The sequence below is a fragment of the Coturnix japonica genome, unplaced genomic scaffold, assembly GCF_054131305.1.
Source record: "Coturnix japonica strain WE unplaced genomic scaffold, WE-NBRP24 Scf054, whole genome shotgun sequence".
In the NCBI taxonomy this organism is placed as follows: Eukaryota; Metazoa; Chordata; class Aves; order Galliformes; family Phasianidae; genus Coturnix; species Coturnix japonica.
In genome coordinates, this window is record NW_028188957.1 from 1,211,479 (window position 1) to 1,225,933 (window position 14,455).

Genomic DNA, 14,455 nt, shown 5'->3' on the forward strand with positions numbered 1-14,455 from the left:
GGATCCATCACAGCCCCATAACGGGGATGGAGAGGGGATCCATCACAGCCCCATAGTGGGGATGGAGAGGGGATCCATCACAGCCCCATAGTGGGGATGGAGAGAGGATCCATCACAGCCCCATAATGGGGATGGAGAGGGGATCCATCACAGCCCCATAGTGGGGATGGAGAGGGGATCCATCACAGCCCCATAGTGGGGATGGAGAGGGGATCCATCACAGCCCCATAATGGGGATGGAGAGGGGATCCATCACAGCCCCCCAGTGGGGATCCATCACAGCCCCCCAATGGGGATGGAGAGGGGATCCATCACAGCCCCATAATGGGGATCCATCACAGCCCCACAATGGGGATGGAGAGTGGATCCATCACAGCTCCATAGTGGGGATAGAGAGGGGATCCATCACAGCCCCCAGTGGGGATCCATCACAGCCCCATAATGGGGATAGAGGGGATCCATCACAGCCCCACAACGGGGATGGAGAAGGGATCCATCACAGCCCATAAAGGGGATGCAGAGTGGATCCATCACAGCCCCATAGTGGGGATGCAGTGGGGATCCATCACAGCCCCCCAATGGGGATGGAGAGGGGATCCACCACAGCCCCCCAGTGGGGATCCATCACAGCCCCATAATGGGGATGCAGAGGGGATCCATCACAGCCCCATAATGGGGATAGAGGGGATCCATCACAGCCCCATAATGGGGATGGAGAGGAGATCCATCACAACCCCATAATCGGGATGCAGAGTGGATCCATCACAGCCCCATAGTGGGGATGCAGAGGGGATGCACTTTGGGGGTCAGGGGGGAGGAATGGCGGCCATTCTGAGTTCGCTGCGCTCCAGGGTGCTGGGGGCACTCCAGTGTGTGGGTATAGGGGTGTGTGTGTGTACAGCAGGAGCAGCTCCGGGATCACATGCAGATCACCTGCAACCTGTGGGTGGGAAGGGGAGGTCAGCACGGGGCTGTACCGGGGCCGCCCCATGGAGCAGACCCTGCACACACCTGTCCTCCTCGATGCTGCCGCTCTCGGGGTCCTGGGGGTCTCTGCTCTCCTCCATGTCCTCCTCCCCGAGATCCATGTCCAGCTCGTTGCTCGCCTCTGGTCTGGTGTACGCGTACCCGCTGTGGGAAGAAGGGATGTGAATGTCAGCATCACTGCAGGTCCTGGCTGAGTGCTGGGCTTTGGGGTCCCGTCCAAGCATTCAACAAGTCTATAATCTTTAAGGACCCTTCCAACCCAGTCCAATAATCCCATAGTCCTGTGATCTGTAAGGACCCTTCCAACCCAACCATTCCATGTCCAAAACAAGCACTCAACAAGTGTATAATCTTTAAGGACCCTTCCAACCCAGTCCAATAATCCCACAGTCTTGTGATCTGTAAGGACCCTTCCAGCCCAACCATCCAATGGTTCTGTGACCTTTAAGGACCCTTCCAACCCAACCATTCCATGGTTCTGTGACCTTTAAGGACCCTTCCAACCCAACATCCCTCTGCTCTGTAATCTTTAAGGACCCTTCCAGCCCAACCAAACTCTTCCACGGCTTTATGATCTGTAAGGATCAATCCAACCCAACCATTCCATGTCTCAAAGATCTTTAAGGAACTATCTAACCCAACTCTTCCACAGCCCAATGGACTTCAAGGACCCTTCCAACCCAACCCAAGATCCCACTATTCTTTAACCTTTAAGGACCCTTCCAGCCCAACCAAACTCTTCTGTGGCTCTATGATCTGTAAGGATCAATCCAACCCAACCATTCTGTGGCTCTATGATCTTTAAGGACCTACCCAACCCAACCATGGATCTATGACCTTCAAGGACCCTTCCATGGCTCTGCAACCTTTAAGGACCCTTCCAACCCAGCCATCCTGTGGCTCTACAATCCACAAGGACCCTTCCAACCCAAACCCAACATCCCATTGCTCTGTAATCTTCAAGGACCCTTCCAGCCCAACCAAACTCTTCTGTGGCTCTATGATCTGTAAGGATCTACCCAACCCAACCATGGCTCTATGATCTTCAAGGACCCTTCCATGGCTTTGCAACCTCTAAGGACCCTTCCAACCCAGCCATCCCATGGCTCTACAATCCACAAGGACCCTTCCAACCCAGCCATCCCGTGGCTCTACAATCCACAAGGACCTCTCCAACCCAACCCACTCCATGGCTCGCCGACATGGCGTGTGCAACAACTTGTTCATGGTGCCATTGCCATGGGCTGACCTGATGGAGCGGCAGGTGAAGAAGACGATCCTCTTCAGCCTCTTGTTGTAGAAGAAGTAGTTGAAGGACCAGAGGCTGCCGTCCTCTCCAAAGGGGTCTGAATCCAGGTCTGGGTTGTAGCTGCAGCACCAAGAAACAGTGGTGAGGAACACTGTGCTAAACCCTGGCCCCAACCCTGGCCCAGCACCACTCATAGAATCACGGACTCATTAAGGTTGGAAGAGACCCCTGAGATCCACCAGTTCAACCCCAACCTACCCAACCATGACCTTAAATACAACCATGGAGTCGTGAGGTTTGAAAGAGACCTTAAGAATTATCAAGTCCAGCCCCAACCTGCCCTCATCGTGTCTCTAAATAGAACCATAAAGACATTAAGGTTGGAAGAGATCTCTGAGATCCATCATCCAACCCCAGCCCCTCATACCACGACCCTAAGTAGAATCACAGAAGCATTAAGGATGGAGCAGACCTCCAAAATCCCCCAGTCCAACTCCACCTCACTCCACCATGACCCTAAATACAACCATGGAGTGATGAGAATTGAAACAGACCCCGATGATCATCCAGTACAACACCAGCCCACCCCACAATGACCCTAAATAGAACCACAGAGTTGTGAGGGTTGAAGGAGACCTCAAAGCTCAAACAGACCAACCCCAGCCCACCCCTATCGTGACCCTAAACAGAACCATAGAGATGTTAAGGTGAGAAAACACCTCCAAGATCCACCGCTCCAACCTCAACCCACCACACCAGGTGTGTGCTCACCAAAAGCCCATGTTTCGGGGTGTCCCATTACCTGTAGATGTCGCACTCAGAAAGGCAGATCTCCTCATCCACGGCGTCCCACAGGTGCGGCTTCAGGGCATTGAAATCCTCACGGACTGCAGAGAAGAGACTGCAGTTGACAGCATTGATCACCTGCAAAGGGAGTGGGATGTGAGCGGGACTGGGGGGTCCCCAGGCTGTGAGAGGGATGGGGATGAGGGGTCCTGGTGTCCCCACCACCTCTGTGATACCCAGAGGAGATACTGCAGGCACACAGCAACGTTGGTGAGGAGAATTCCCGAATCCCAGAGTTGTAGGGGCTGGATATCCCCAAGTCCAACCCCCCCCAGAGCAGGTTCCACCCTTAGGACACATCCTAGGGTGCCACCATTGGCCTTCTTGGTCACGAGGGCACATGGATTGTGGTCAATCTGTTGGCCACCATCAGCCACACGGCCATTCTACTGGCTCATTGTCAACCTGCTGGCCATCATCAACCTGTTGGCCATCATCAACTTGTTGGCCATCATCAGCCACACGGCCATTCTACTGGCTCATGGTCAACCTGTTGGTCATCATCAGCCACGCAGCCATTCTACTGGCTCATCATCAACTTGTTGGCCATCATCAGCCTCACGGCCATTCTACTGGCTCATCATCAACCTGTTGGCCATCATCAACCACACAACCATTCTACTGCCTCATGGTCAACCTGTTGGTCATCATCAGCCACACGGCCATTCTACTGGCTCATCATCAACCTGTTGACCACCACTGGCCTTGTTGGCCACAAGGACACTCTACTGGCTCAAGGTGAACCCATTGGTCACCATCGGCCACAAGGACGCGCTGCTGGCTCATGACCAATCTGTTGGCTACCATGGGTCACAAGGGCACACCATTGGCTGACTGTCAATTCATTGGCCACCACCGGTCACAAAAATACACTGCTGGCTCATGGTCAACCTGTCAGCCACCAATGACCACAAGGGCACACCAATGGTTAATGGTAATCCTGTCGGCCACCACTGACCACAAGGGCACACCGTTGGCTCACGGTCAACCTGCTGGCCATCACTGGCCTTTAAGCCATGGAGACTCCCCACTGGCTCACCCACCCTGTGGCCCTACAGAACCGGGTGCTCCCACCCAGCCCCCAAGGACTCCCCCCACGCACCCAGTTGAGGCTGGGCTCCCGGCTGAACTCGTGGCTCTTGGCGGCGCTGAAGTCGTAGTCGGGCCGGAAGGACTCGTTGAGCGTCGCGATCAGGTAGAAGAGCGTCTTGCGGCTGCACTTGTCGCTCAGCGGCCCCTCCTCGTCACCGCTCTGACTCTTGCTGAGCCTGAGGCACAGAATGAGCACGGTCAGCAGCACCCAGCCTGTGCGCCAGCAACTCTGACCAACCCCAACAGCCCCCAATGTTGGAGCATTGCTGGTCCCGTACCTGCTGGGGCTGATCCCCGTGGTCTGAGGGGGTGACAGGGCCTCCAGGACGTGGGGTTGGCCCTCCTGGCAGAACTGCTTGAACATGTGCTTGTCGTCTCCAGCCATCTTGCAGGAGTAGCTCTCGATCCTATGGAGAAACATCAGCGTGGTGTGAGATGTGGGGTTGGCAGAGCCAGGACCGACCCCAGAGCTCCCACCTGCAGCCCAGCAATGCAGAAACCCAAAGGAGCTCTTAGGTGAAACCTAAAAGCTGCTCCCCACGCTGCCCAGCCCCAGTGTGGCAATGAGAGCTGGGTATGGGGTCCCACAAGAGCCCGGTGCTGCTGATCTCAGCTTCTGCTGAGCCCTATGGGGCAGAATGAATGACACCCCCCCCAGCCAGGTGTCACAATCAGCGCTGAACACAAACTCCCAGCAAAGTCCTTCCAGATGTCTGAGCTGCTCCACAACCTGCAGATCCCTCCAGCCCACCCGTGACAGAGAATCATAGAATGACCCAGGTTGGAAAAGACCTTGAAGATCATCAAGTCCAACCGCAGCCCAACCAGAACCTTATAACCACAGTACCCGATACCCATAGTACCCTATAACCAGAACCCTAACTCTAACAACCCTACACTAAATCATATCCCTGAGCACCACATCCAAACAACTCTTAAACACATCCAGGGATGGCAATTCAATCACATCCCTGGGGCATCTATTCCAGTACATGGGAAAGCCAACATCCGCAGCTCCCACCCAGTGCTGCTCCGCGGCCTCTACAGCAGATCTAGATCTTCAAGGACCCTTCCATCCCAACCCAACTCATCCCATGCCTCTATGATCTTCAAGGACCCTTCCATCCCAACCCAACCTCCTCCATGGCTCTATGATCTTCAAGGACGCTTCCAACCCAACCATCCAACGGTTCTATGATCTTCAAGGACCCTTCCATCCCAACCCAACTCATCCCATGTCTCTATGATCTTCAAGGACCCTTCCATCCCAATCCAACCATCCCATGGCTCTAATATCTTTAAGGACCTTTCCAACCTTCTCTATGCTTCTACGACCTTTCACAAAGTGTTCAGCCAACAGCCATAAAGTGTAATGATGGAAAAGAGAAGGAAGGGACCTTTAAGATCAGTGTGGAATCACAGAATGGGCTGGAAGGAGCACGGCCCCATTGAGCTGCCCGGGGATGTGGGGTTGTTATGGTGGGGCAATGGCTGCCAGTGGTGCTGGCAGAGCTGAGTAGAGCTGGAGGGAACCAGGCAAGGGAAAGAGAAACCAGCTGCAAGCCAATGAGAAAGGCACCAAATATGGTAAATCAGTGGTACAGCAGCACGGCAGAGGAAGGAAGAGAAAGGCACAGAGGTGTTACCAGAGGGGAAATGGAAACAGAGAGAGGAAGGAGAAATAGGCACAGCAGAGAGGTTGCTCCAATTATGGAACCACAGAACAGTTGGGTTGGGAAGGTCCATAAGGATCATAAACCCATGGGATGATTGGGTTGGAAGGGTCCTTAAAGGTCATGGAGCCATGGGATGGTTGGGTATGGTTAGGTTGGGTTGGAAGGGTCCTGGAAGATCATAAAGCCATGGGATGGTTGGGTTGGAAAGGTCCTTAACGATCATGGAGCCTGCCATATAGTGGTTGAATTGGGAGGGTCCTTAAAAATCACAGAGCTGTGGCATGGTTGGGTTTGCGGGGTCCTTAAAGATCATAAAGCCATGGGATGGGTGAGTTAGCAGGGTCCTTAAAGATCACAGAGCCAAGGGATGGACCTTGCAGATCACAGAACCGTGGAACAGGTTGAGTTGGAAACATTCTTCATAATCATTGAACCATGAAATGATTGGATTGAAAGGGTCCTGCAAGATCATAACGCCATGGGATGCTTAGGTTGATAGGGTCCTTAAAACTCACAGAGATATGGGATCATTGGGTAGGGTTGGAAGGGTCCTTAAATGTCATAGAGCCATGGGATGCTAGGTTGGAAGGGTCCCTAAAGGTCATGGAGCCATGGGATGGTTGAGTACGGTTGGAAAAGTTCTTAAAGCTCACAGATATGGGATGGTTGGGTTGGAAGGGTCCTTACAGACCACAGAAGCACAGCACAGTGGGTTGGAAAGGACCCCCCAGCCCCCCATGCCGTGGGCTGGCTGCCCCCCAGCTCAGGCTGCCCAGGACCCCCCCACGGCCTCGGGCAGCTCCAGGGATGGGGACCCACAGCTCCAGGCTGCAGTGCTGGGGCCGCACTGCCTCTGTGTGAAGGATTTCCCCATATCTGAGCCCAGTCTGCCCTCTGTTGGGTTCAATCTGTTGCCCCTGTCCCATCATTCTCTTGCCTCGGCAGCCCACCCAGCTCCCGACTCACCTCCCAATGATGTGGGCATCCCCCGTCTCCACCGTCAGCTGGGAGTTGATAGCTTCGAAACTTGAGTTTTCCAACAGCTTCATTGTCTCCGTGCTGGGCTCAAAGCGATTCCCTGTGCGGCAGCGGCAGCGAGGCGTGTGTCCTGCGGGGAGGAGAACAGCCTCAGCTGGGGAGATGGGACCCCAAAGCTTTGGCACGAGGGCTGGCAGCGGGTAGGGCAGAATGGAGCAGGAAAAAGGGAGCTGGGGATGGAGGGTTGGAGGGGATCTCTGCAGCTCCCACAGCCCTACCCAGTGCCCTCCTTGCACCCCTCACCCCCCACGTATCCATCAGCGCAGCCCAGACCCCTCCCAGCTCTCAGCCTGTCCCCACCAGGAGGGGCTCCAGGCCCCCCCCATCCCCACCCCCTCCGCTGGGCTCTCCCAGCAGTTCCCAGTCTGCCCTGAACTGGGAGCCCAGCACTGGACGCAGTGCTCCAGCAGTGCCCCCCAGGGCAGAGCAGAGGGGAGCAGCACCTCCTGCCCTGCTGGCTGCGCTATGTGCAATGCACCACAGGGTCCCGTTGGCCCTCTTGGCCACCAGGGCTCACTGCTGGCTCAATTGTTGAGTCAACCATTGGTCCTTTTGGCCACCAGGACACACTACTGGCTCATGGTCATCTACTGGTCAGCAGCAGGTTAATTGTTGTTGAACCACTGGCTCTGTTGTCCATGAGGGCTCGCTGCTGTCTCTTGGTCTACTGCTGGTCAATCGTTGATCAACCATCGGCCCTTTTGGCCACAAGGACACACTGCTGGATGGTGGTCAATTGGTGATCAACCTCTGGTCAGTTGTTGGTCAACCATTCGCCCTGTTGGCCATCAGGGCTCACCACTGGCTCATGGTCATCCATTGGTCAACTGTTGATCAACCACTGGTTGACCTTTGGTCAATCATTGATCACCAAACCTCTTGGCCACCAGGGCTCACTGCTGGCTCTTGTTCTACTGTTGGTCTACCTCTACCCAACTACTGGTCAACCATCAGCAAATCACTGGCTGAATGTTAGTCAACTGTTGATTAATCACTGTGCAAATGTTGATGAACCACTGCTCAACCATCACACAACTGCTGGCCAAGTGCTGGGTGACTGCAGGCCAACCAGGCCCCTCTTTCACCCCACTGGTTCTGCTCTGGGCAATGCACCCCAGTGTTTTCTTCACCTGTTTGGCCACCAGGACACACTGCTGGCTCATGTTCTACCACTGCTCAACTGTTGTTCAACCATCACTCAACAACTGGTGAAGTCCTGGTCAACTCTTGGGGATCACTGGCCAACCAGGCCCCTCTCTCACCCTGCTGACCACTCTGTGGCAATGCAACCCAGGATCCTGTTAACCTTGGCCCCCATGGCTCACTGCTGGCTCCTGGTCAACCACTGGCCAGTCATTGGTGAACCACTTTTACACTGTTGGTCAACCCACGGTCAACCTTCAGCCAACTGTAGGCCAACCAGGTCCCTCCTACACCATTGTGGCCCTGCTCTGGGCAACGCACCCCATGGTCCTGTTGGCTTTCTCAGCCACCAGGGCTCGCTGCTGGCTCATGGTCAGCCACTGGCCAACTGCTGGTCAACCATTCACTGGTCAACCATTGGTCAACTGCTGGTCAACCATTCACTGATCAACCACTGGCCAACTGATGGTCAACCATTCACTGGTCAACCATTGGTCAACTCCTGGTCAACCATTCACTGGTCAACCATTGGCCAACTGATGGTCAACCATTGGCCAACTGCTGGTCAACCATTGGTCAACTGATGGTCAACCATTGGCCAACTGATGGTCAACCATTCACTGGTCAACCATTGGCCAACTGCTGGTCAACCATTCACTGGTCAACCATTGGCCAACTGATGGTCAACCATTCACTGGTCAACCATTGGCCAACTGATGGTCAACCATTCACTGGTCAACCATTGGCCAACTGATGGTCAACCATTCACTGGTCAACCATTGGCCAACTGATGGTCAACCATTCACTGGTCAACCATTGGCCAACTGATGGTCAACCATTCACTGGTCAACCATTGGCCAACTGCTGGTCAACCATTGGCCAACTGCTGGTCAACCATTGGCCAACTGCTGGTCAACCATTGGTCAACTGATGGTCAACCATTCACTGGTCAACCATTGGTCAACTGATGGTCAACCATTGGCCAACTGCTGGTCAACCATTGGCCAACTGCTGGTCAACCATTCACTGGTCAACCACTGGCCAACCAGGCCCCTCCCCTGCCCCTGCTCTGGGCAATGCACTTCAGCAAAGTGGAGTTGGAAGGGTCCTAAAAGGTCATAGAAATATTGGTTAGGTTTGGAGGAGTACTTAAAAGTTCAAAGAACCACAGAATGGTTGAGTTGGAAGGGTCTTGAAAAGTCATAGAGCCATGGAACGGTTGGGTTGGGTTGGAAGGGTCCCTAAAGACCAAAGAACCGTGGAATGGTTGGGCTGGAAGGGTCCTTCAAGGTCACAGAACCATAGAATAGTTGGCTTGGAATAATCCTTTAAGATCACAGAGGCATGGGATGATTGAGTTGGAAAGGTCCTTAAAGACTGAAAAGCCATGGGCTGGTTGGGTTGGAAGGGTCCTTAAAGACCATAAAGCCAGAGAATGGTTGAGTTGGAAGGGTCCTTACAGATCACAGAAACACAGAATGGTTCTCATTGTCCCTCCCCACCCCCTGTGTGCAGGGTGCCCCCCATCTCACACTGTCCATGGCCCCATCCACGTCCTGGGGCACCTCCAGAGATGGGATACCCCGAGCTGTCCCCACACCCCTGACAAAACCCCTCCCCATGTTTCCTCCAGCCCCATTATCACTGAACTCCCCCTCCCCCCAACAGCTCTGCACCCAACCCAGCCCCACAAGCAGCAGGAAACCACCACGTTTCCGCTCCCACAGCACCCAAAGCTTCAGCTCCGGGCTTTCCTTGCAGCAGAAGGTGCCGAGAAGCCCCCCATGATCAGGGGGCTGCAGCACCTGCCCTATGAGGACGGGCTGAGGGAGCTGGGCTTGTTCAGCATGGAGTCCTGTCCAATAGAACCACTGAATGGGTCTGTAATCTTTAAGGACCCTTCCAGCCCAACCAAACTCTTCCACGGCTTTATGATCTGTAAGGATCAATCCAACCCAACCATTCCATGTCTCAAAGATCTTTAAGGAACTATCTAACCCAACCCTTCCACAGCCCAATGGACTTAAAGGACCCTTCCAACCCAACATCCCACCTCTCTGTAATCTTTAAGGACCCTTCCAGCCCAACCAAAGTCTTCCATGGCTCTATGATCCATAAGGTTCAATCCAACCCAACCATTCCATGTCTCAAAGATCTTTAAGGAACTATATAACCCAACCCTTCCACAGCCCAGTGGACTTCAAGGACCCTACTAACCCCACCCAACCATCCCATGGTTCAAGGACCCTTCCAACCCAACCCAACATCCCACTGCTCTGTAATCTTTAAGGACTCTTCCAGCCCAACCAAACTCTTCTGTGGCTCTATGGTCTGTGGGGTGAGCTCAGTGCAGCCTGCCAGGACCTGAAGGGAACCTGTATCCAGGAGGGGAGTCAACTCTTTGAAAGGGCCGATAACAGCAGGACAAGGGGAAATGGATTTAAGCTGAAAGAGGGAAGATTTAGGTTGGATGTCAGGGGGAAGTTCTTCACTAGGTGAGTGGTGAGGTGCTGGAACGGGCTGCACAGGGAGGTTGTGGATGCCCCATCCTTGGGGGTGTTCAAGGCCAGGTTGGACGGGGCCCTGGGCAACCTGATCTATGGGGTCTCTGTGGGGATCTACGGGGATCTATGGGGTCTCTATGGGGATCTATGGGGTCTCTATGGGGATCTATGGTGTCTATGGGGTCTCTATGGGGATCTATGGGGGTCTGTGGGGTCTCTATGGGGATCTATGGGGTCTCCTGGGCAGTCTAATCTAGTAAACGGGAGTTTGGTGACCCTGGCAGGCAGGGGGTTGGAGCTCCATGATCTTTGAGGTCGCTTCCAACCCAGATCATTCTGTGATTCTGTGTGACCTCTATGGGACCCCATAACCTCTATGGGAACCTATAACCACTATGGGACCCCACAATTTCCACTAGACCCTAAAACCTCTATGGGACCTTATAACCCCTCTGTGGGACCTCATAAACTCTATGGGACCCTATAACCACTACGGGACACTATAACCACTATGGGACCGTATAACCCCCTGTCTCACCCCACAATTTCTATGGCACCCTATAACTCCCTGTGGGACCCTATAACCACTATGGGATCCCACAACCCCTATGGGACCCTATAAGCCCATGTGGGACCTCATAAACCCTATTGGACCCCTTAAGCACCACAGGACCCCAGGACCTTTATGGGACCCCATAACCTCTGTGGGACCTCATGAACCCTATGGGTTCTATGATCCTTGAGGTCCCTTCCAACCCAGCTCATTCTGTGATGCTGCAGGTTATGTTTATATTTATGGCTGTAGGAGCGGTGCCAGGCAGCAGCCTGAAGGGAGGAGGAAGAGAACAGCCTGACCCGGTGCTGGGCTAATTATAAATGGGGCTAATTATAACTGGGACTTAATGGAAAGCAGAAGGAGGGGGGTTGGGCATCAGGAGATGCCAGAGCTGCAGGGCACAGATGGGAGGTACGTAAACACATGGGAACGGATGCCAGCAAAGGGCTGAGCAGCTGAAACAATTAATAACACGGGAATTAATAACCTGCAGCGCTGAGTCTGGGCCAGGAGAACCCATTGAGCAACAGCCATTGCTCAAGGTTGGCTAAAGGGGAGCCCGAGGGCTGAGAGCTCAGTGCTGACACCTACAAGGAGCCTGGGGGAGGCTGATGGAGCCCGACCTGTACCTGGCTGGGGCTGCCCGGTTCTGTTGCACCCCTCCGGCCTGGAGGACACAGCCCTATGGCTGTGGGCCCGCTACAGTACTGGGACTCAGCAACTGTGGGCCCAATTTCGGCCAGGCCCACAGCGACTGCGCACCAGGCCCAGCTGTAGGCCCAATGTAGGCCCAGTGTAGGCCCAGAGTAGGTCCAGCTGTAGACCCAGTGTAGGCCCAGCTGTAGGTCCAATGTAGGCCCAGTATAGACCCAGTGTAGGCCCAGCTGTAGGCCCAGTGTAGGCCCCGCGTAGACCCAGTGTAGGTCCAGTGTAGGCCCAGCTGTAGGCCCAGTGCAGGCCCAGCTATAGGCCCAATGTAGGCCCAGCTGTAGGCCCAGTGCAGGCCCAGAGTAGATCCAGCTGTAGGCCAAGTGTAGACCCAGCTGTAGGTCCAGCTGTAGGCTCAGAGCAGGCCCAGCTGTAGCCCAATATAGGCCCAATGTAGGCCCAGCTATAGGCCCAATGTAGGCCCAGTATAGGCCCAGCTGTAGGCCAAATGTAGGCCCAGCTGCAGGTCCAATGTAGGCCCCGTATAGACCCAGTGTAGGCCCAGCTGTAGGTCCAGTTGTAGGCCCAGCTGGAGGCCCAGCTGTAGGTTCAGTGTAGGCCCAGCTGTAGGCCCAGTGTAGGTCTGGTGTAGGCCCAGCTGTAGGCCCAGAGCAGGCCCAGCATAGGCCCAGCTGTAGGTCCAATGTAGGCCCAGCTGTAGACCCAGCTGTAGGTCCAGCTGTAGGCCCAGTATAGACCCAGTATAGACCCAGTGTAGGCCCAGCTGTAGGCCCAGCTGTAGGTCCAGCTATAGGCCCAATGAAGGCCCAGCTGTAGACCCAGTGTAGACCCAGCTGTAGGTCCAGCTATAGACCCAATGTAGGCCCAGTGTAGGCCCAGCTATAGGCCCAATGTAGGCCCAGTGTAGGTCCAGCTGTAGGCCCAGAGCAGGCCCAGTGTAGGCCCAGCTGTAGGTCCAATGTAGGCCCAGCTGTAGGTCCACCTGTAGGCCCAGTATAGACCCAGTGTAGGCCCAGCTGTAAACCCAGTGTAGGTCCGGTGTAGGCCTCAAGTGCGGCCTACAAACTGCCGACCCCCTCAGGACGCTCCTCCGAGCCGGGACGCGGCCCGTGCGATCCCCCGGTTCCTCGCCCCGTTTATGGGCGGTGTCGGGTTCGATTCCGGTCGCTGAGAACAACGGGGTCCGGGTTGCACCGCGCGTAGGCCCGAGGCGCTCTCGCCGCGGACTACATTTCCCAGCGCGCCTTGCGGCGGAGCGCAGCGCAAAGCATGGCGGAAGTGCCGCAGAGCACGCTGGGAAATGTAGTCCGCGATGGGAGGGAGGTCGCGAGATGGCGGAAGCCCCCCGAGCGGACTCACCGGCGTCTCCCGGTCCCGGTGCGGCCCTTGTGGCGGCGGAGCTGCTTCAGGCTCGGGGCGTGCGTAAGGGGCAGCGTCTCCGGGAAAAACTCGAGGAGGGCGAGTGCGCTTCGGCCGCCGTCCGCCGTCTCACCCCGACCCGCCGGGCCGCCGCCCACCCCGACATGGCCGCGGAGAGCTCGGGACGCAGCGAGCGGCTGACGGACACCGGACGGATCCCGAGCGGCGGCGGAGCGAGCGGACACCGGGCGCTTCCTCAGGCGGCAGCGGACGACAACAAGCGGCCAGGCCACACCCGTCTGTCCCGAGCGGAGCTCGGCGGCCCACTCTTTCCCATTGGTTTATCACCGTGTCAATCATAACGCTTCTCTTCTTCGATTGGCTGATTGGAGCGTCACTCAGAACGGGTGGAACATCCCTAGCATTCTATTGGCTGAGTGGAGTGTCAGTCAACACGACGCTCCCGCCCTCCGAGCGGACCTCGCCGAGCGCTCCCCATAGGCCGCAGCGCTCCGCGCGCTGATTGGCTGCAGCGGACAAAGACGGAGGGAGCGGAGCCAATCACAGGCCTGGGGAGGCGGGGCGATGGCCCCGAGACTGTGGCGACGGCCCCGGGCCCTGCAAAGGGACGTAAACCGGAGGGGTCCGAACCCCGGGGACCCGCAGTGTCCCGGTAACGGCGGAACAACGCGGTGTGAGCTCAATGAGCGGCCCGTGAACGAGCTGGGACCGCGCTCCAACCCGACCGGGGGATCGGGGACATGGGCAGGTTCCATGGCGGAACCTTCCTCTCGAGCCGCGTTTCCGGTCGGACCAAACAACCACATCGGCTCCATTTCCGGTCGGAGCTCATTTCGGCCGGAACTTCCGGTAGGAGGCGGTGGCGGCGGCCATCATGGCGCTGCCCGGAGCCCCCGGCCCGGCCCCGGCAGCGGCTCCGGTTCCTCCTGTTCCGCCCACGGTTCTGATGGCGGTTCGGGTCGGGATCCCGCAGCCGCCCCGTGTCCCCCCGCCGCCCGCAGCGTCGCTCCGCCTCACGCTCAGCGTGCAGCCGCACAACGGGGCCAACGGGGCCCAGCGCCGCTTCCGGCTCGGCCTCAAACAGGAGGAAGCGGCGGGAGGAGCGGTGAGGAGCGGGGGGAGGGTGGGAGGGGGGGGGAACAGCGGGGAGCGGAACCGGGCGGACACACCCCGCGGCTGTTCCCCCCCCCGCGGCTGTTCCCCCCCCCGCGGCTGTTCCCCCCACGCGGCTGTTCCCCCCCCCCGCGGCTGTTCCCCCCCCCCCCGCGGCTGTTCCCCCCCCCCCCCCGACTGTTCCCCCCCCCGCGGCTGTTCC

The 14,455-nt window shown here is 56.5% G+C and overlaps 2 protein-coding genes across 4 annotated transcripts in view; one reads left to right on the forward strand and one right to left on the reverse strand.

The window, feature by feature from the left end:
- Positions 1 to 208: 208 nt before the first annotated feature.
- Positions 209 to 13,425, reverse strand: MAF1 (MAF1 negative regulator of RNA polymerase III). Its single transcript, XM_015851237.3, has 8 exons — positions 13,120 to 13,425; positions 6,817 to 6,958; positions 4,453 to 4,581; positions 4,185 to 4,350; positions 3,039 to 3,160; positions 2,237 to 2,356; positions 1,012 to 1,131; positions 209 to 940 (listed from the first exon to the last, which is right to left on the reverse strand). Exons 2-8 carry the CDS (start codon positions 6,897 to 6,899, stop codon positions 919 to 921), a joined length of 762 nt encoding a protein of 253 aa, XP_015706723.2. The 5' UTR covers positions 6,900 to 6,958; positions 13,120 to 13,425; the 3' UTR covers positions 209 to 918.
- A 573-nt stretch (positions 13,426 to 13,998) lies between these two features.
- SHARPIN (SHANK associated RH domain interactor) overlaps positions 13,999 to 14,455 on the forward strand; it is a 30,795-nt gene continuing 30,338 nt past the window's right edge. For all 3 annotated transcript variants that reach the window (XR_014941026.1, XM_085533132.1, XM_085533133.1), the window contains exon 1: positions 13,999 to 14,245. Coding sequence is in view for 2 of the 3 variants with exons in the window: in XM_085533132.1 (XP_085389258.1) it covers positions 14,015 to 14,245 (231 nt within the window). In the remaining variant the exon portion in view is untranslated. The remainder of the gene's footprint in view (positions 14,246 to 14,455) is intronic.

Coding starts and splice junctions, on each gene's coding strand:
- MAF1 (XM_015851237.3), bottom strand. CDS start 6,899: ATGAAGCTGTTGGAAAACTCAAGTTTCGAAGCTATCAACTCCCAGCTG. Junction 4,582..6,816: donor GATGCCCACATCATTGGGAG/GTGAGTCGGGAG, acceptor GTTTCTCCATAG/GATCGAGAGCTACTCCTGCA. Junction 2,357..3,038: donor TCTGAGTGCGACATCTACAG/GTAATGGGACAC, acceptor TTGGTGCTGCAG/CTACAACCCAGACCTGGATT.